This window comes from Bombina bombina, chromosome 2 (assembly GCF_027579735.1).
Source record: "Bombina bombina isolate aBomBom1 chromosome 2, aBomBom1.pri, whole genome shotgun sequence".
NCBI lineage: Eukaryota > Metazoa > Chordata > Amphibia > Anura > Bombinatoridae > Bombina > Bombina bombina.
The window spans coordinates 527,112,363-527,132,473 of record NC_069500.1 but is presented as its reverse complement, the minus strand read 5'-3'; the positions used below and the strand labels follow the sequence as shown (position 1 = coordinate 527,132,473).

At 48.6% G+C, this 20,111-nt stretch overlaps 1 protein-coding gene across 1 annotated transcript in view; it reads left to right on the top strand.

Moving 5' to 3' along the window:
* The window catches only part of CMTM5 (CKLF like MARVEL transmembrane domain containing 5), a 35,921-nt gene continuing 15,810 nt past the window's right edge, over nt 1-20,111 (top strand). Inside the window, exons 1-4 of the mRNA XM_053702328.1 lie at nt 1-620; nt 870-1,022; nt 2,584-2,682; nt 17,640-17,736. Of these exons, the coding sequence (XP_053558303.1) occupies nt 525-620; nt 870-1,022; nt 2,584-2,682; nt 17,640-17,736 (445 nt within the window). The 5' untranslated portion in view covers nt 1-524. The remainder of the gene's footprint in view (nt 621-869; nt 1,023-2,583; nt 2,683-17,639; nt 17,737-20,111) is intronic.

Sequence of the window (20,111 nt, the reverse complement as noted above, 5' to 3'; positions counted from 1 at the left end):
TGTGAGTGTGCGTATGTGTGTATACCTGTGTGTGTGTGTGTGTGTGTATATATGTGTGTGAGTGTGCGTATGTGTGTATACCTGTGTGTGTGTGTATATGTGTATGTGTGTGTGTGTACAAAAAACACATATTTATCTACACAATATATTACCAGCGTATAATATGGATGTTACACTTTCATTCTGTTATTTTCTCTCTCATTCCTTTTCTCCCTCCCTTTAACCCTCCCCCTCTTCCTTTCCTCTTCCTGTAGTACAAAGCTTGATCAGCAGCAACTAAACTTCAGAAACTGCTCATCACTTTCCTCAACACATATATCAGGAAAAACCCATCAATTCCTCAACTTTATTTTACAGATTAATTTACTCCCCACAGAACCCTCACCCATCTCATTTCTTACTACGCTGAAAACTTTCTCTTCTCCTGTAGATATAACTTTTTTTATTTTTATCTCTTTTGACCATTTGTTTCTGTCTGTTTTGGTTTTCACTCACCTCCCCCTTGGATTAATCCCTGCTTTGGGATGAGTGAACAGGAGGGAGACGGCAGTCCCAGTGGCTTCACTCTGGATAAAGAATTTCTTAATTCTCTGAAAGGACGAATTCTTCTGGCAGAGCTGGTAACTACAACTTCTTTTTGAACAACCTCAGTTTCTATAAACTTAGCTTCTGTCCATCACATATCTCTCCCCAGGATCCTCACTACCTACTTCTGGGCAGAAGGAACATCTGTCAGCCAGAACCCATCACTATCCAGTAAACTTTTCTACCCCCACCACAAGATTAGCACTACAAAGCATCTCATCTTCATTCAGGCACCAATGAACCTACTGTATGTATATCTTACTCAATCTATTTCTATCCCCCAGGTCCTCTGCTTTGTGGTTTTCATCTGCTTTGCAGCCTCCATCTCCTCCTATCTCGCAGCTCCACTGCTTGAGTTCATCATCACCCTCATATTCCTCATCATTTTCTCCAGTCGCTACCATTTCCGCCTGACCTCTCTCAACTGGCCATGCACGGTGTGTACCCTCTGGCATTTAGCATGTGAGGCTCGAGGATGACATTAGTAAGATTTCTAGTTGCCTATGTGGGGGCTCACTTTGTTAATTTACAGGGACATTAAATTCAAAAAGTATTTCCCTTTCCAATGTTTAATTTTGCATATTAAAAAGATGTGGATTTTCACTGCCTCGAGAAGAGAAACTTTATTACATCTGACAGGATCCAAAACACTTACCCAGCAACATGCTACATTGTTTGCTTGATCAGTGCAGGAACTCATTTATACATCTTAATTAGTCTTAATTGGTCATAACAGAGAAGGTATGAGAAACAATTTTCAGGAGACTTATCATAGGGGTATGCCCCTGGACTGTAAAATAATGTAAAAAAAAAAAAAAAAAATCCAGCAAATGTATTGTTTTAAAAACTTTTAAAACATTTATTTTATATGAACAGTTTTTCTTTTTTTTTAACAGTGCATAACTTCTGATATGTTTGATGCATATATCTATAAATAATTTTAATGTACCTTTATGTGGTTACAACCAGTAATGTTATATATGCTCTGTGTGGATGCTCTGGCTGTTAAAGGGACAGCTTACTGTCATTTTATTTTCTCTCTCTTTTAATGTGTTCCCAATTATCTATTTTAACTGCTGGAGTGTATTCATTTGTTTACAAATAGCTCCTTTACCTTCATTTTGTCATTTGAAGTAGCTGTTTTTTCCCCGTTGTATCCCCACATATAGTGAATATATGGTTATAGAATGATGTAAACAGAAGGTTTAGGGGGGGGATCACTCTCCCAGTGAGGGGTTGGATAGAGGGGTACCAAAAGTATTGGTGTCACTGTGTATAGAGAGATAAAATAAAGATGATTTTTTTTTAGGAAATATAGAGAGACACTTTAATAAGATCTCTTCTCCCTGCAAGATCAACCCATTTTATTTGGTTGTGGTTTTAATTAAAGGAAGCAGCTATTTCATTAATGAAAATATACCCAAAGGAGTAATTTCTCATACATTTTATACTCTGCAGTTAGTAAAACAAGTAATTGAAAACACATTAAAGGAATATGAAACCCAAACATTTTTGTTCATGGTTCAGATAGAGCATGCGATTTTAAAAACATTTCTAATTTACTTCTATTATAAATTTGTCTTTGTTCCCTTGGGATCTTTTGTTGAAAATCAGGGATGTATGCTTAGGAGCCGGCACATTTTTGGAACACTATATGGAAGCAGTTTTGCAAGAGCACTAGAGGGCAGCACTATTTCCTGCCATGTAGTGCTTCAGGTGCCTATGTAGGTATCTCTTCAACAAAGAATATCATGGGAACTAATCACATTTGATATTAGAAGTAAAATGGAATAGTATGCTCTGTCAGAATCACAAAAGAACATTTTTGGGTTTCATATCCCTTTAAGGGGACACCAATTTTACAGTATCGTGTGCCTTTAACAATGAATTCAGTAAACTGAATGGATGCTCAGCAAGCTTCTAGTTTAGTAAAGTAAATCTATTTCTACGTTGGTTACTTATTTGCGTGAGATGCCAGCAACTCTTCTTCTGCTTCAGGATTTCTTGCGGTGTGTGTCTGCTGCTGTAATCTTCCTGGTTATCTCCATCGTGGCTGCGGCTCGGAGCTCAGGGGAAGGCGGAGCAATTACAGCTGCTGTGAGTATCTGTCATGCATTCAAAACCTGGCTTCTGTGCACCTCTCTCTGTCTAGATTATTTTCTTCTTTCATTCCCTCATCTTCTTTGTAATCCACCTATGTTTATTTGCAAATTAACTTGTAACTCAGAACTTTCCCCTTCATGGGGGCAAATATATTTCAATCAATCAGAAAAACAGTTTTCAGGCAGCTTTCAAAAGATTTGGACTTTTTTATTCAATGTTAAAGTTCCTGCACATGCTCAGTTCACATTTTAAACTAGATACTTTTTTTTTTATTATTATTAATAAAAAGTTAAGTTCAAATCTCAATTTTAAACTATGAAAGTTGTCATTGGAATTGGAATTAATTGTGCGTAGTTATATTGGTTATAAAATAATAATAATAAAAAATATAACTGCACAAATGTCATGAATTTTATTAAAACAATGAATGTAGACATAACAGCCAGTCATCATCAATATTTAATGTATTATCTGTCATGTTTTGGCTGCACTAATTGGAACAAAAGTTACTGTTTTTCAGGTCTGGCTTTCTTTCTTCAGCTTATTTTTATATTCAGTTCCCCAGTTTAACACCACTTTTACTTATACTATATATTTTTAAATGTATCTGATTCATCTGTCTCCCTGTGCGGTCTCCTGCCTTCTGTCTCCCTGTGCTGTCTCCTGCCTTCTGTCTCTGTGCTATCTCCTGCCTTCTGTCTCCCTGTGCTGTCTCCTGCCTTCTGTCTCTGTGCTATCTCCTGCCTTCTGTCTCCCTGTGCTGTCTCCTGCCTTCTGTCTCCCTGTGCTGTCTCCTGCCTTCTGTCTCTGTGCTATCTCCTGCCTTCTGTCTCCCTGTGCTGTCTCCTGCCTTCTGTCTCCCTGTGCTGTCTCCTGCCTTCTATCTCCCAGTGCTGTCTCTGGCCTTCTATCTCCCTGTGCTGTCTCCTGCCTTCTATCTCCCAGTGCTGTCTCTGGCCTTCTTTCTCCCTGTGCTGTCTCCTGCCTTCTGTCTCCCTGTGCTGTCTCCTGCCTTCTATCTCCCTGTGCTGTTTCCTGCCTTCTATCTCCTTGTGCTGTCTCCTGCCTACTATCTACCTGTGCTGTCTCCTGCCTTCTATCTCCCTGTGCTGTCTCATGCCTTTTGTCTACATGTACTGGCACCTGCCTTTTGTCTATCTGTGCTGTCTCCTGCCTTCTGTCTACCTGTGCTGTCTCCTGCCTTCTGTCTACCTTTGCTGTCTCCTGCCTTCTGTCTACCTGTGCTGTCCCCTACCTTTTGTCTACCTGTGCTGTCTCCTGCCTTCTGTCTCCATGTGCTGTCTCCTGCCTTCTACCTCCTTGTGCTGTGTCCTGCCTTCTATCTCGCTGTGCTGTCTCCTGCCTACTATCTACCTGTGCCATCTCCTGCCTTCTATCTCCCTGTGCTGACTCATGCCTTTTGTCTATCTGTGCTGTCTCCTGCCTTCTGTCTACCTGTGCTGTTTCCTGCCTAATGTCTACCTGTGCTGTCTCCTGCGTTCTGTCTCCTTCTGCTGTCTCCTGCCTTCTGTCTACATGTGCTGTCTCCTGCCTTCTGTCGCCCTGTACTGTCTCCTGCCTTCTATCTCCCTGTGCTGTCTCCTGCCTTCTGTCTCCCTGTACTGTCTCCTGCCTTCTATCTTCCTGTGCTGTCTCCTGCCTTCTGTCTACCTGTGCTGTCTCCTGCCTTCTATCTCCCTGTGCTGTTTCATGCCTTTTGTCTACCTGTGCTGTTTCCTGCCTTCTATCTCCCTGTGCTGTCTCCTGCCTTCTATCTCCCTGTGCTGTCTCCTGCCTTCTATCTCCCTGTGCTGTCTCCTGCCTGCTATCTACCTGTGCTGTCTCATTCCTTTTGTCTACCTGTACTGGCACCTGCCTTTTGTCTATCTGTGCTGTCTCCTGCCTTCTGTCTCCCTGTGCTGTCTCCTGCCTTCTGTCTCCCTGTGCTGTCTCCTACCTTCTGTTTACCTGTGCTGTCTCCTGCCTTCTGTCTCCCTGTGCTGTCTCCTGCCTTCTGTCTCCCTGTGCTGTCTCCTACCTTCTGTTTACCTGTGCTGTCTCCTGCCTTCTGTCTCCCTGTGCTGTCTCCTGCCTTCTGTCTCCCTGTGCTGTCTCCTACCTTCTGTCTACCTGTGCTGTCTCCTGCCTTCTGTCTACCTGTGCTGTCTCCTGCCTTTTGTCTCCCTGTGCTGTCTCCTACCTTCTGTCTACCTGTGCTGTCTCCTGCCTTCTGTCTACCTGTGCTGTCTCCTGCCTTCTATCTACCTGTGCTGTCTCCTGCCTTTTGTCTCCCTGTGCTGTCTCCTACCTTCTGTCTACCTGTGCTGTCTCCTGCCTTCTGTCTACCTGTGCTGTCTCCTGCCTTTTGTCTTCCTGTGCTGTCTCCTGCCTTCTGTCTACCTCTGCTGTCTCCTGCCTTCTGTCTCCCTGTGCTGTCTCCTGCCTTCTGTCTCCCTGTGCTGTCTCCTACCTTCTGTTTACCTGTGCTGTCTCCTGCCTTCTGTCTCCCTGTGCTGTCTCCTGCCTTCTGTCTCCCTGTGCTGTCTCCTACCTTCTGTCTACCTGTGCTGTCTCCTGCCTTTTGTCTCCCTGTGCTGTCTCCTACCTTCTGTCTACCTGTGCTGTCTCCTGCCTTCTGTCTACCTGTGCTGTCTCCTGCCTTTTGTCTCCCTGTGCTGTCTCCTACCTTCTGTCTACCTGTGCTGTCTCCTGCCTTCTGTCTACCTCTGCTGTCTCCTGCCTTTTGTCTCCCTGTGCTGTCTCCTGCCTACTATCTACCTGTGCTGTCTCCTGCCTTCTATCTCCCTGTGCTGACTCATGCCTTTTGTCTACCTGTACTGGCACCTGCATTTTGTCTATCTGTGCTGTCTCCTGCATTCTGTCTACCTGTGCTGTCTCCTGCCTTCTGTCTACCTGTGCTGTCTCCTGCCTTCTATCTACCTGTGCTGTCTCCTGCCTTCTGTCTCCCTGTGCTGTCTCCTGCCTTCTGTCTACCTGTGCTGTCTCCTTCCTTCTGTTTACCTGTGCTGTCTCTTGCCTTCTATCTCCCTGTGCTGTCTCATGCCTTTTGTGTCCCTGTGCTGTCTCCCGCCTTCTGTCTCCCTGTGCTGTCTCCTGCCTTCTATCTCCCTGTGCTGTTTCCTGCCTTCTATCTCCCTGTGCTGTGTCCTGCCTTCTGTCTCCCTGTGCTGTCTCCTGCCTTCTATCTCCCTGTGCTGTCTCCTGCATTCTATCTCCCTGTGCTGTGTCCTGCCTTCTGTCTCCCTGTGCTGTCTCCTGCCTTCTGTTACCCTGTGCTGTCTCCTGCATTCTATCTCCCTGTGCTGTGTCCTGCCTTCTGTCTCCCTGTGCTATCTCCTGCCTTCTATCTCCCTGTGCTGTCTCCTGCCTTCTGTCTCCCTGTGCTGTCTCCTGCCTTCTGGCTCCCTGTGCTGTCTCCTGCCTGTTGTCTACCTGTGCTGTCTCCTGTCTTCTATCTCCCTGTGCTGTCTCCTGCCTTCTGGCTCCCTGTGCTGTCGCCTGCCTGTTGTCTACCTGTGCAGTCTCCTGCCTTCTATCTCCCGGTGCTGTCTCTTGCCTTATGTCTCCCTGTGCTGTCTCCTGCATTCTATCTCCCTGTGCTGTGTCCTGCCTGTTGTCTACCTGTGTGGTCTCCTGCCTTCTATCTCCCGGTGCTGTCTCTTGCCTTATGTCTCCCTGTGCTGTCTACTGCCTTCTGTCTCCCTGTGCTGTCTCTTGCCTTCTGTCTCCCTGTGCTGTCTCCTGCATTCTATCTCCCTGTGCTGTGTCCTGCCTCCTGTCTCCCTGTGCTGTCTCCTGCCTTCTATCTCCCTGTGCTGTCTCCTGCCTTCTGGCTCTCTGTGCTGTCTCCTGCCTGTTGTCGACCTGTGCTGTCTCCTGCTTTCTATCTCCCTGTGCTGTCTCCTGCCTTCTATCTCCCTGTGCTGGCTCCTGCATTTTATCTCCCTGTGCTGTCTCCTGACTTTTGTCTATCTGTGCTGTCTCCTGCCTTCTATCTCCCTGTGCTGTCTCCTGCCTTATATCTCCCTGTGCTGTTTCCTGTCTTCTGTCTACCTGTGCTGTTTCCTGCCTTATATCTCCCTGTGCTGTTTCCTGCCTTCTGTCTACCTGTACTGTCTTCTGCCTTCTGTCTACCTGTGCTGTCTCCTGCCTTCTATCTACCTGTGCTGTCTCCTGCCTTCTATCTCCCTGTGCTGTCTTCTGCCTTCTATATTCCTTTGCTGTCTCCTGCATTCTATCTCCCTGTGCTGTCTCCTGCCTTCTATCTCCCTGTGCTGTCTCCTGCCTTCTGTCTACCTGTGCTGTCTTCTGCCTTCTGTCTACCTGTGTGATCTCCTGCCTTCTATCTCCCTGTGCTGCCTTCTGCCTTCTATCTTCCTGTGCTGTCTCCTGCCTTCTATCTCCCTGTGCTGTCTTCTGCCTTCTGTCTACCTGTGTGATCTCCTGCCTTCTATCTCCCTGTGCTGTCTTCTGCCTTCTATCTTCCTGTGCTGTCTTCTGCCTTCTATCTCCCTGTGCTGTCTTCTGCCTTCTGTCTACCTGTGCTGACTCCTGCCTTCTGTCTACGTGTGCTGTGTTCTGTCTCCTTGTGCTGTCTTCTGCCTTCTGTCTCCCTGTGCTGTCTCCTGCCTTCTATCTCCCTGTGCTGTCTCCTGCCTTCTGTCTCCCTGTGCTGTCTCCTGCATTCTATCTCCCTGTGCTGTGTCCTGCCTTCTGTCTCCCTGTGCTGTGTCCTGCCTTCTATCTCCCTGTGCTGTCTCCTGCCTTCTGGCTCTCTGTGCTGTCTCCTGCCTGTTGTCGACCTGTGCTGTCTCCTGCCTTCTATCTCCCGGTGCTGTCTCTTGCCTTCTGTCTCCCTGTGCTGTCTCCTGCCTTCTGTCTCCCTGTGCTGTCTCCTGCCTTCTATCTCCCTATGCTGGCTCCTGCATTCTATCTCCCTGTGCTGTCTCCTGCCTTCTGTCTACCTGTGCTGTCTCATGCCTTCTGTCTCCCTGTGCTGTCTCCTGCCTTCTGTCTACCTGTGCTGTCTCCTGCCTTCTGTCTACCTGTGCTGTCTCCTGCCTTCTGTCTACTTGTGCTGTCTCCTGCCTCCTGTCTACCTGTGCCGTCTCCTGCCTTCTGTCTACGTGTGCTGTGTTCTGTCTCCCTGTGCTGTCTTCTGCCTTCTGTCTCCCTGTGCTGTCTCCTGCCTTCTATCTCCCTATGCTGTCTCCTGCCTTCTGTCTCCCTGTGCTGTCTCCTGCCTTCTGTCTCCCTGTACTGTCTCCTGCCTTCTATCTCCCTGTGCTGTGTCCTGCCTTCTGTCTCCCTGTGCTGTCTCCTACCTTCTATCTCCCTGTGCTGTCTCCTGCCTTCTATCTCCCTGTGCTGTCTCCTGCCTTCTGGCTCTCTGTGCTGTCTCCTGCCTGTTGTCTACCTGTGCAGTCTCCTGACTTCTATCTCCCGGTGCTGTCTCTTGCCTTATGTCTCCCTGTGCTGTCTCCTGCATTCTATGTCCCTGTGCTGTCTCCTGCCTTCTGTCTCCCTGTGCTGTCTCCTGCCTTCTGTCTCCCTGTGCTGTCTCCTGCCTTCTGTCTCCCTGTGCTGTCTCCTGCCTTCTGTCTCCCTGTGCTGTCTCCTGCCTTCTGTCTACAAGTGCTGTCTCCTGCCTTCTGTCTACCTGTGCTGTCTCCTGCCTTCTGTCTCCCTGTGCTGTCTCCTGCCTTCTGTCTCCCTGTGCTGTCTCCTGCCTTCTATCTCCCTATGCTGTCTCCTGCCTTCTGTCTCCCTGTGCTGTCTCCTGCCTTCTATCTCCCTATGCTGTCTCCTGCCTTCTGTCTCCCTGTGCTGTCTCCTACCTTCTATCTCCCTGTGCTGTCTCCTGCCTTCTGGCTCTCTGTGCTGTCTCCTGCCTGTTGTCTACCTGTGCGGTCTCCTGCCTTCTATCTCCCGATGCTGTCTCTTGCCTTATGTCTCCCTGTGCTGTCTCCTGCCTTCTATCTCCCTGTGCTGTGTCCTGCCTTCTATCTCCCTGTGCTGTCTCCTACCTTCTATCTCCCTGTGCTGTCTCCTGCCTTCTATCTCCCTGTGCTGTCTCCTGCCTTCTGGCTCCCTGTGCTGTCTCCTGCCTGTTGTCTACCTGTGCAGTCTCCTGCCTTCTATCTCCCTGTGCTGTCTCTTGCCTTATGTCTCCCTGTGCTGTCTCCTGCATTCTGTCTACGGTACCTGTGCTGTCTCCTGTCTTCTATGTCCCTGTGCTGGCTCCTGCATTCTATCTCCCTGTGCTGTCTCCTGCCTTCTGTCTACCTGTGCTGTCTCCTGCATTCTATGTCCCTGTGCTGACTCCTGCCTTCTGTCTCCCTGTGCTGTCTCCTGCCTTCTGTCTCCCTGTGCTGTCTCCTGCCTTCTGTCTCCCTGTGCTGTCTCCTGCCTTCTGTCTCTGTGTGCTGTCTCCTGCTTTCTGTCTACCTGTGCTGTCTCCTGCCTTCTGTCTACCTGTGCTGTCTCCTGCCTTCTGTCTCCCTGTGCTGTCTCCTGCCTTCTGTCTACCTGTGCGGTCTCCTGCCTTCTGTCTCCCTGTGCGGTCTCCTGCCTTCTGTCTCCCTGTGCGGTCTCCTGCCTTCTGTCTCCCTGTGCTGTCTCCTGCCTTCTGTCTACCTGTGCTTTCTTCTGCCTTCTGTCTACCTGTGTGATCTCCTGCCTTGTATCTCCCTGTGCTGTCTTCTGCCTTCTATCTTCCTGTGCTGTCTCCTGCCTTCTATCTCCCTGTGCTGTCTTCTGCCTTCTATCTTTCTGTGCTGTCTCCTGCCTTCTGTCTACCTGTGCTGTCTCCTGCCTTCTGTCTACGTGTGCTGTGTTCTGTCTCCCTGTGCTGTCTTCTGCCTTCTGTCTCCCTGTGCTGTCTCCTGCCTTTTATCTCCCTGTGCTGTCTCCTGCCTTCTGTCTCCCTGTGCTGTCTCCTGCATTCTATCTCCCTGTGCTGTGTCCTGCCTTCTGGCTCCCTGTGCTGTCTCCTGCCTGTTGTCTACCTGTGCTGTCTCCTGCCTTCTATCTCCCGGTGCTGTCTCTTGCCTTATGTCTCCCTGTGCTGTCTCCTGCCTTCTGTCTACGGTACCTGTGCTGTCTCCTGTCTTCTATGTCTCTGTGCTGTCTCCTGCCTTCTGTCTCCCTGTGCTGTCTCCTGCCTTCTGTCTCCCTGTGCTGTCTCCTGCCTTCTGTCTCCCTGTGCTGTCTCCTGCCTTCTATCTCCCTATGCTGTCTCCTGCCTTCTGTCTCCCTGTGCTGTCTCCTGCCTTCTATCTCCCTATGCTGTCTCCTGCCTTCTGTCTCCCTGTGCTGTCTCCTACCTTCTATCTCCCTGTGCTGTCTCCTGCCTTCTGGCTCTCTGTGCTGTCTCCTGCCTGTTGTCTACCTGTGCGGTCTCCTGCCTTCTATCTCCCGGTGCTGTCTCTTGCCTTATGTCTCCCTGTGCTGTCTCCTGCATTCTATCTCCCTGTGCTGTGTCCTGCCTTCTGTCTCCCTGTGCTGTCTCCTACCTTCTATCTCCCTGTGCTGTCTCCTGCCTTCTATCTCCCTGTGCTGTCTCCTGCCTTCTGGCTCCCTGTGCTGTCTCCTGCCTGTTGTCTACCTGTGCAGTCTCCTGCCTTCTATCTCCCGGTGCTGTCTCTTGCCTTATGTCTCCCTGTGCTGTCTCCTGCCTTCTGTCTACGGTACCTGTGCTGTCTCCTGTCTTCTAAGTCCCTGTGCTGGCTCCTGCATTCTATCTCCCTGTGCTGTCTCCTGCCTTCTGTCTACCTGTGCTGTCTCCTGCCTTCTGTCTCCCTGTGCTGTCTCCTGCCTTCTGTCTCTGTGTGCTGTCTCCTGCTTTCTGTCTACCTGTGCTGTCTCCTGCCTTCTGTCTACCTGTGCTGTCTCCTGCCTTCTGTCTACGGTACCTGTGCTGTCTCCTGTCTTCTATGTCCCTGTGCTGGCTCCTGCATTCTATCTCCCTGTGCTGTCTCCTGCCTTCTGTCTACCTGTGCTGTCTCCTGCCTTCTGTCTCCCTGTGCTGTCTCCTGCCTTCTGTCTCCCTGTGCTGTCTCCTGCCTTCTGTCTCTGTGTGCTGTCTCCTGCTTTCTGTCTACCTGTGCTGTCTCCTGCCTTCTGTCTACCTGTGCTGTCTCCTGCCTTCTGTCTCCCTGTGCTGTCTCCTGCCTTCTGTCTACCTGTGCGGTCTCCTGCCTTCTGTCTACCTGTGTGGTCTCCTGCCTTCTGTCTACCTGTGCGGTCTCCTGCCTTCTGTCTCCCTGTGCTGTCTCCTGCCTTCTGTCTACCTGTGCTGTCTTCTGCCTTCTATCTTCCTGTGCTGTCTCCTGCCTTCTATCTCCCTGTGCTGTCTTCTGCCTTCTATCTTTCTGTGCTGTCTCCTGCCTTCTGTCTACCTGTGCTGTCTCCTGCCTTCTATCTCCCTGTGCTGTCTCCTGCCTTCTGTCTCCCTGTGCTGTCTCCTGCCTTCTGTCTCCCTGTGCTGTCTCCTGCCTTCTATCTCCCTATGCTGTCTCCTGCCTTCTGTCTCCCTGTGCTGTCTCCTACCTTCTATCTCCCTGTGCTGTCTCCTGCCTTCTGGCTCTCTGTGCTGTCTCCTGCCTGTTGTCTACCTGTGCGGTCTCCTGCCTTCTATCTCCCGGTGCTGTCTCTTGCCTTATGTCTCCCTGTGCTGTCTCCTGCATTCTATCTCCCTGTGCTGTGTCCTGCCTTCTGTCTCCCTGTGCTGTCTCCTGCCTGTTGTCTACCTGTGCGGTCTCCTGCCTTCTATCTCCCGGTGCTGTCTCTTGCCTTATGTCTCCCTGTGCTGTCTCCTGCATTCTATCTCCCTGTGCTGTGTCCTGCCTTCTGTCTCCCTGTGCTGTCTCCTACCTTTTATCTCCCTGTGCTGTCTCCTGCCTTCTATCTCCCTGTGCTGTCTCCTGCCTTCTGGCTCCCTGTGCTGTCTCCTGTCTTCTATGTCCCTGTGCTGGCTCCTGCATTCTATCTCCCTGTGCTGTCTCCTGCCTTCTGTCTACCTGTGCTGTCTCCTGCCTTCTGTCTCCCTGTGCTGTCTCCTGCCTTCTGTCTCCCTGTGCTGTCTCCTGCCTTCTGTCTCTGTGTGCTGTCTCCTGCTTTCTGTCTACCTGTGCTGTCTCCTGCCTTCTGTCTACCTGTGCTGTCTCCTGCCTTCTGTCTCCCTGTGCTGTCTCCTGCCTTCTGTCTCCCTGTGCTGTCTCCTGCCTTCTGTCTACCTGTGCGGTCTCCTGCCTTCTGTCTACCTGTGCGGTCTCCTGCCTTCTGTCTCCCTGTGCTGTCTCCTGCCTTCTGTCTACCTGTGCTTTCTTCTGCCTTCTGTCTACCTGTGTGATCTCCTGCCTTGTATCACCCTGTGCTGTCTTCTGCCTTCTATCTTCCTGTGCTGTCTCCTGCCTTCTATCTCCCTGTGCTGTCTTCTGCCTTCTATCTTTCTGTGCTGTGTCATGCCTTCTGGCTCCCTGTGCTGTCTCCTGCCTGTTGTCTACCTGTGCAGTCTCCTGCCTTCTATCTCCCGGTGCTGTCTCTTGCCTTATGTCTCCCTGTGCTGTCTCCTGCCTTCTGTCTATGGTACCTGTGCTGTCTCCTGTCTTCTATGTCTCTGTGCTGTCTCCTGCCTTCTGTCTCCCTGTGCTGTCTCCTGCCTTCTATCTCCCTATGCTGTCTCCTGCCTTCTGTCTCCCTGTGCTGTCTCCTGCCTTCTATCTCCCTATGCTGTCTCCTGCCTTCTGTCTCCCTGTGCTGTCTCCTACCTTCTATCTCCCTGTGCTGTCTCCTGCCTTCTATCTCCCTGTGCTGTCTCCTGCCTTCTGGCTCCCTGTGCTGTCTCCTGCCTGTTGTCTACCTGTGCAGTCTCCTGCCTTCTGTCTACGGTACCTGTGCTGTCTCCTGCCTTCTGTCTACCTGTGCTGTCTCCTGCCTTCTGTCTCCCTGTGCTGTCTCCTGCCTTCTGTCTCCCTGTGCTGTCTCCTGCCTTCTGTCTCTGTGTGCCGTCTCCTGCTTTCTGTCTACCTGTGCTGTCTCCTGCCTTCTGTCTAGCTGTGCTGTCTCCTGCCTTCTGTCTCCCTGTGCTGTCTCCTGCCTTCTATCTCCCTGTGCTGTCTCCTGCCTTCTGGCTCCCTGTGCTGTCTCCTGCCTGTTGTCTACCTGTGCAGTCTCCTGCCTTCTGTCTACGGTACCTGTGCTGTCTCCTGCCTTCTGTCTACCTGTGCTGTCTCCTGCCTTCTGTCTCCCTGTGCTGTCTCCTGCCTTCTGTCTCCCTGTGCTGTCTCCTGCCTTCTGTCTCTGTGTGCCGTCTCCTGCTTTCTGTCTACCTGTGCTGTCTCCTGCCTTCTGTCTAGCTGTGCTGTCTCCTGCCTTCTGTCTCCCTGTGCTGTCTCCTGCCTTCTGTCTACCTGTGCGGTCTCCTGCCTTCTGTCTACCTGTGCGGTCTCCTGCCTTCTGTCTCCCTGTGCTGTCTCCTTCCTTCTGTCTACCTGTGCTTTCTTCTGCCTTCTGTCTACCTGTGTGATCTCCTGCCTTGTATCTCCCTGTGCTGTCTTCTGCCTTCTATCTTCCTGTGCTGTCTCCTGCCTTCTATCTCCCTGTGCTGTCTTCTGCCTTCTATCTTTCTGTGCTGTCTCCTGCCTTCTATCTTTCTGTGCTGTCTCCTGCCTTCTGTCTATGTGTGCTGTGTTCTGTCTCCCTGTGCTGTCTTCTGCCTTCTGTCTCCCTGTGCTGTCTCCTGCCTTTTATCTCCCTGTGCTGTCTCCTGCCTTCTGTCTCCCTGTGCTGTCTCCTGCATTCTATCTCCCTGTGCTGTGTCCTGCCTTCTGGCTCCCTGTGCTGTCTCCTGCCTGTTGTCTACCTGTGCAGTCTCCTGCCTTCTATCTCCCGGTGCTGTCTCTTGCCTTATGTCTCCCTGTGCTGTCTCCTGCCTTCTGTCTACGGTACCTGTGCTGTCTCCTGTCTTCTATGTCTCTGTGCTGTCTCCTGCCTTCTGTCTCCCTGTGCTGTCTCCTGCCTTCTGTCTCCCTGTGCTGTCTCCTGCCTTCTATCTCCCTGTGCTTTCTCCTGCCTTCTGTCTCCCTGTGCTGTCTCCTGCCTTCTGTCTCCCTGTGCTGTCTCCTGCCTTCTGTCTCCCTGTGCTGTCTCCTGCCTTCTATCTCCCTGTGCTGTCTCCTGCCTTCTGTCTCCCTGTGCTGTCTCCTGCCTTCTGTCTCCCTGTGCTGTCTCCTGCCTTCTATCTCCCTGTGCTGTCTCCTGCCTTCTGTCTACCTGTGCTGTCTCCTGCCTTCTGTGTCCCTGTGCTGTCTCCTGCCTTCTGTCTCCATGTGCTGTCTCCTGCCTTCTATCTCCCTGTGCTGTCTCCTGCCTTCTGTCTACCTGTGCTGTCTCCTGCCTTCTGTCTCCCTGTGCTGTCTCCTGCCTTCTGTCTCCCTGTGCTGTCTCCTGCCTTCTGTCTCCGTGTGCTGTCTCCTGCTTTCTGTCTACCTGTGCTGTCTCCTGCTTTCTGTCTACCTGTGCTGTCTCCTGCCTTCTGTCTACCTGTGCTGTCTCCTGCCTTCTGTCTCCCTGTGCTGTCTCCTGCCTTCTGTCTCCCTGTGCTGTCTCCTGCCTTCTGTCTCCCTGTGCTGTCTCCTGCCTTCTGTCTCCCTGTGCTGTCTCCTGCCTTCTGTCTCCCTGTGCTGTCTCCTGCCTTCTGTCTACCTGTGCTGTCTCCTGCCTTCTGTCTACCTGTGCTGTCTCCTGCCTTCTGTCTACCTGTGCTTTCTTCTGCCTTCTGTCTACCTGTGCTGTCTCCTGCCTTCTGTCTACCTCTGCTGTCTCCTGCCTTGTATCTCCCTGTGCTGTCTTCTGCCTTCTATCTTCCTGTGCTGTCTCCTGCCTTCTGTCTACGTGTGCTGTGTTCTGTCTCCCTGTGCTGTCTTCTGCCTTCTGTCTCCCTGTGCTGTCTCCTGCCGTCTATCTCCCTGTGCTTTCTCCTGCCTTCTGTCTCCCTGTGCTGTCTCCTGCATTCTATCTCCCTGTGCTGTCTCCTGCCTTCTGTCTCCCTGTACTGTCTCCTGCCTTCTATCTCCCTGTGCTGTGTCCTGCCTTCTGTCTCCCTGTGCTGTCTCCTACCTTCTATCTCCCTGTGCTATCTCCTGCCTTCTGGCTCTCTGTGCTGTCTCCTGCCTGTTGTCTACTTGTGCGGTCTCCTGCCTTCTATCTCCCGGTGCTGTCTCCTGCCTTCTTTCTCCCTGTGCTGTCTCCTACCTTCTTTCTCCCTGTGCTGGCTCCTGCATTCTATCTCACTGTGCTGTCTCCTGCCTTCTGGCTCTCTGTGCTGTCTCCTGCCTGTTGTCTACCTGTGCGGTCTCCTGCCTTCTATCTCCCGGTGCTGTCTCTTGCCTTATGTCTCCCTGTGCTGTCTCCTGCATTCTATCTCCCTGTGCTGTGTCCTGCCTTCTGTCTCCCTGTGCTGTCTCCTACCTTCTATCTCCCTGTGCTGTCTCCTGCCTTCTATCTCCCTGTGCTGTCTCCTGCCTTCTGGCTCCCTGTGCTGTCTCCTGCCTGTTGTCTACCTGTGCAGTCTCTTGCCTTATGTCTCCCTGTGCTGTCTCCTGCCTTCTGTCTACGGTACCTGTGCTGTCTCCTGCCTTCTGTCTACAGTACCTGTGCTGTCTCCTGTCTTCTATGTCCCTGTGCTGTCTCCTGCCTTCTGTCTCCCTGTGCTGTCTCCTGCCTTCTGTCTCCCTGTGCTGTCTCCTGCTGTCTATCTCCCTGTGCTTTCTCCTGCCTTCTGTCTCCCTGTGCTGTCTCCTGCATTCTATCTCCCTGTGCTGTCTCCTGCCTTCTGTCTACCTGTGCTGTCTCCTGCCTTCTATCTCCCTGTGCTGTCTCCTGCATTCTATCTCCCTGTGCTGTCTCCTGCCTTCTATCTCCCTGTGCTGTCTCCTGCCTTCTGTCTCCCTGTGCTGTCTCCTGCCTTCTATCTCCCTGTGCTGTCTCCTGCCTTCTGTCTACCTGTGCTGTCTCCTGCCTTCTGTCTACCTGTGCTGTCTCCTGCCTTCTGTCTCCCTGTGCTGTCTCCTGCCTTCTGTCTCCCTGTGCTGTCTCCTGCCTACTGTCTACCTGTGCTGTCTCCTGCCTTCTGTCTACCTGTGCGGTCTCCTGCCTTCTGTCTACCTGTGCGGTCTCCTGCCTTCTGTCTCCCTGTGCTGTCTCCTGCCTTCTGTCTACCTGTGCTGTCTCCTGCCTTCTGTCTCCCTGTGCTGTCTCCTGGCTTCTGTCTCCCTGTGCTGTCTCCTGCCTTCTGTCTCCCTGTGCTGTCTCCTGCTTTCTGTCTGCTGGAGTGTATTAAATTGTTTACAAGTATTTCCATTACCTTTATATTGGCATTTGAAATAGTTGATTTAGCCTGTGGTATCCCCACCTAGCCTGAAAGTTGTTGGCCTTAAGGCCAAGTTGTGTAAACACAGCCAGTAGAAGAAATTACACTTCCAATGGGGTATAGAAGAGATAGGGTAATAAAATGTTAATTTTTCATTGTTCTCTGCAAGTATTGGTGATTGGTTTACAGACAGATATAAGATAAAGAAACAGGCATATTTACACAGTGTGATTAACTAATGAGATCTGATTATACCTACAAGCTCAGCCCATTTTATTAGGTTGTGGGCTCAAAACACAAAATCAGCTAATTCATATACATAAATAAACCTTAAAAAGCAAATCTCATATATTTTATACTCTGAAGCTACTAAAAAATGTAATTGGAAACACATTAAAGGGAAAGTCTAGTCAAAATTAAACTTTCATGATTCAGATAGGGCATGGAATTTTAAACAACTTTCCAATTGACTTTTATCATAAAATTTGCTTTGTTCCCTTGGTGGAATTTTTCAAAAGCTAAGCCTAGCTAGGCTCAAACTGATTTCTAAACCGTTAAAAACCGCCTCTTAGCTCAGATCATTTTAAAGGTTTTTCACAGTTAGACAGTACTAGTTCATGTGTGTCATATAGATAGCATTGTGCTCACTCCCGTGGAGTTATTTAGGTTTCTGCACTGATTTGCTAAACTGCATGTCTGTCAAAACACTTAGATAAAGGGGCAGTCTGCAGAGGCTTAGATACAAGGTAATCACAGAGGTAAACATATATTAATATAACTGTGTCGGTTATGCAAAACTGGGGAATGGTTAAAGGGACAGTCTAGGCCAAAATAAACTTTCATGATTCAGATAGAGCATGTCATTTTAAACAATAATCCAATTTACTTTTATCTGCAATTTTGCTTTGTTCTCTTGGTATTCTTAGTTGAAAGCTTAACCTAGAAGGTTCATATGCTAATTTCTTAGACCTTGAAGGCCACCTGTTTTCAGAATGCATTTTAACAGTTTTTCACCACTAGAGGGTGTTAGTTCATGTATTTCATATAGATAACACTGTGCTCGAAATTATCTGGGAGCAGGCACTGATTGGCTAAACTGCAAGTCTTTTAAAAGAACTGAAATAAAGGGGCAGTTTGCAGAGGCTTAGATACAAGATAATCACAGAGGTTAAAAGTACATTAATATAACAGTGTTGGTTATGCAAAACTGGGGAATGGGTAATAAAGGGATTATCTATCTTTTAAAACAATAAAAATTCTGGTGTAGACTGTCCCTTTAATAAAGGGATTATATAACGTTTTAAACAATAACACTTCTGGTGTAGACTGTCCCTTTAAGGGAAAAACTATTTTATAGTATACAGTCCCTTTAATTGCTGTATCCTCTTGTCCTGGCTTCTGCTCAGTGTCTGTTCTAGATTCTGCTGTTATTTTTCTCACTCCTGCCCTCTCCCTCGCACTGAGCTGGTTTCTGCCTCTTACTGTGACACTTTCATCTTTTCCTACCCAGCTACCACTCTTGTGTCTCGTACTGACTAAAGCCCTCTCTCTCTCTCAGCTATTCGGTTTTATCCTGGTTTGTGTCTTCTCTTATGATGCATTCAACATTTACAAGGCAAACCTCTTAGAACAAGCAGCAGGTGAAAACCAAGGGGGTAAGTAAAGCATCTGCTTGGCCACATAGTGGGTTATCCTTGTACTTAAAGGGACAGTGTAAGCCAAATTTTTCTCCCCTTTAACTTGTTCCAAATGATCCATTTTACCTGCTGCAGTGTATTATTAAATTGTTTAGAAATAGCTTTTTTACCGTTATATCAGCGTTTGAAATAGCTGTTTTTGCCTGTGGTATCCCTTCCTATACTGAAAGTGTATATACTTAAAGGGATATGAAACCCAAAGTGTTTCTTTCATGCTTCAGATAAAGCATGTGATTTTAAACAACTATCTAATTTACTTCTATTATTATTATTATATTAATTTTCTTTGTTTTTTTGGTATGTTTTGTTAAAAAACAGGGTTGTATGCTTAAAGGGACACTGAACCCAATTTTTTCTTTTGTGATTCAGACAGAGCATGCAATTCTAAGCAACTTTCTACTTTACTCCTATTATCAATTTTCTTTGTTCTCTTGCTATCTTTATTTGAAAAAGAAGGCATCTAAGCTTTTTTTATTAGTTGAGAACTCTGGACAGCACTTTTTTATTGGTGGATGAATTTATCCACCAATCAGCAAGAACAACCCAGGTTGTTCACCAAAAATGGGCCGGCATCTAAACTTACATTCTTGCATTTCAAATAAAGATACGAAGAGAATGAAGAAAAAATGATAATAGGAGTAAATTACAAAGTTGCCTAAAATGCCATGCTCTATCTGAATCACAAAAGAAAAAATTTGGGTTCAGTGTCCCTTTAAGAACTGGCCCTTTTCTATAGCACTATATGGCAGCAGTTTTGCAAGAATGTTATCCATTTGCAGGAGCACTACATGGCAGCACTATTTCCTGCCATATAGTGATCTAGATGCCTACCTAGGTATCTCTTTAACACAGAATATCATGAGAATGAAGATTAAATGATAATAGAATTCAATTGGAAACTTTTTTTAGATGGTTTTCTGAATCACAAAAGAAAATGTTTGGGTTTCATATCCCTTTAAGCATGAAGCAATGTAAACATAACCTGCAGAAGAAATTACACTCACGATGGGGATTAGGAGACATAAGTAATAAAATGTTAATTCTCTTTTGATATTCAAAACCTCGCCGGCATGGAGAGAAATCACACAAAACCTTTGTTTTTAGACCTTGTATTGTAATGTGGGAGTCTCTGTTTCACATAAAGAACACTACATAGCTACATAAAGATTTCTCAAGATAAAATTTGTGTTTCTAAATTTGTTTTTAAGGGGCCTCGCCGTACTGACGAGACTTCTTAGAATATCTTGCCTGAATGTCGAGGCACTCACAACACAAACATTTGTTTAGACATATGGAAATTGATTGCAGCTTATTTGAGGTTTATTGGATATATGAAGTGCTATATTACCCCTCATTGTCCTGTGGGTGACAAAGTGGCCTAACTGTAATGTCTTTTGTCGGGCACCACTACACTTAGCTTTTAGTGATATGACTTCTCTTTTACAACGTGAAATATTCAATAAGCCATCAGCACTTGTACGGCTAGATTTAGAGTTTTGTCGGTAACGACTCGCGTATCTAACGCTGGCTTTTTTCTGGCCGCACCTTTAAAATAACTCTGGTATTGAGAGTCCACAGAATGGCTGCGTTAGGCTCCAAAAAAGGAGCGTACAGCATATTTAACGCAGCTTCAACTCTCGATACCAGAGTTGCTTACGGACGCGGCCAGCCTCAAAAACGTGCTCGTGCACGATTCCCCCATAGGAAACAATGGGGCTGTTTGAGCTGAAAAAAAAACCTAACACCTGCAAAAAAGCCGCGTTCAGCTCCTAACGCAGCCCCATTGTTTGCTATGCGGAAACACTTCCTACGTCTGCACCTAACACTCTAACATGTACCCCGAGTCTAAACACCCCTAACCTTACACTTATTAACCCCTATTCTGCCGCCCCCGCTATCGCTGACCCCTGCATATTTTTTTTAACCCCTAATCTGCCGCTCCGTAAACCGCCGCTACTTACATTATCCCTATGTACCCCTAATCTGCTGCCCCTAACACCGCCGACCCCTATATTATATTTATTAACCCCTAATCTGCCCCCCACAACGTCGCCTCCACCTGCCTACACTTATTAACCCCTAATCTGCCGACCGGACCGCACCGCTATTATTATTATAAAGTTATTAACCCCTAATCCACCTCACTAACCCTATAATAAATAGTATTAACCCCTAATCTGCCCTCCCTAACATCGCCGACACCTAACTTCAATTATTAACCCCTAATCTGCCGACTGGAGCTCACCGCTATTGTAATAAATGTATTAACCCCTAAAGCTAAGGTTAACCCTAACACTAACACCCCCCTAAGTTAAATATAATTTTAATCTAAC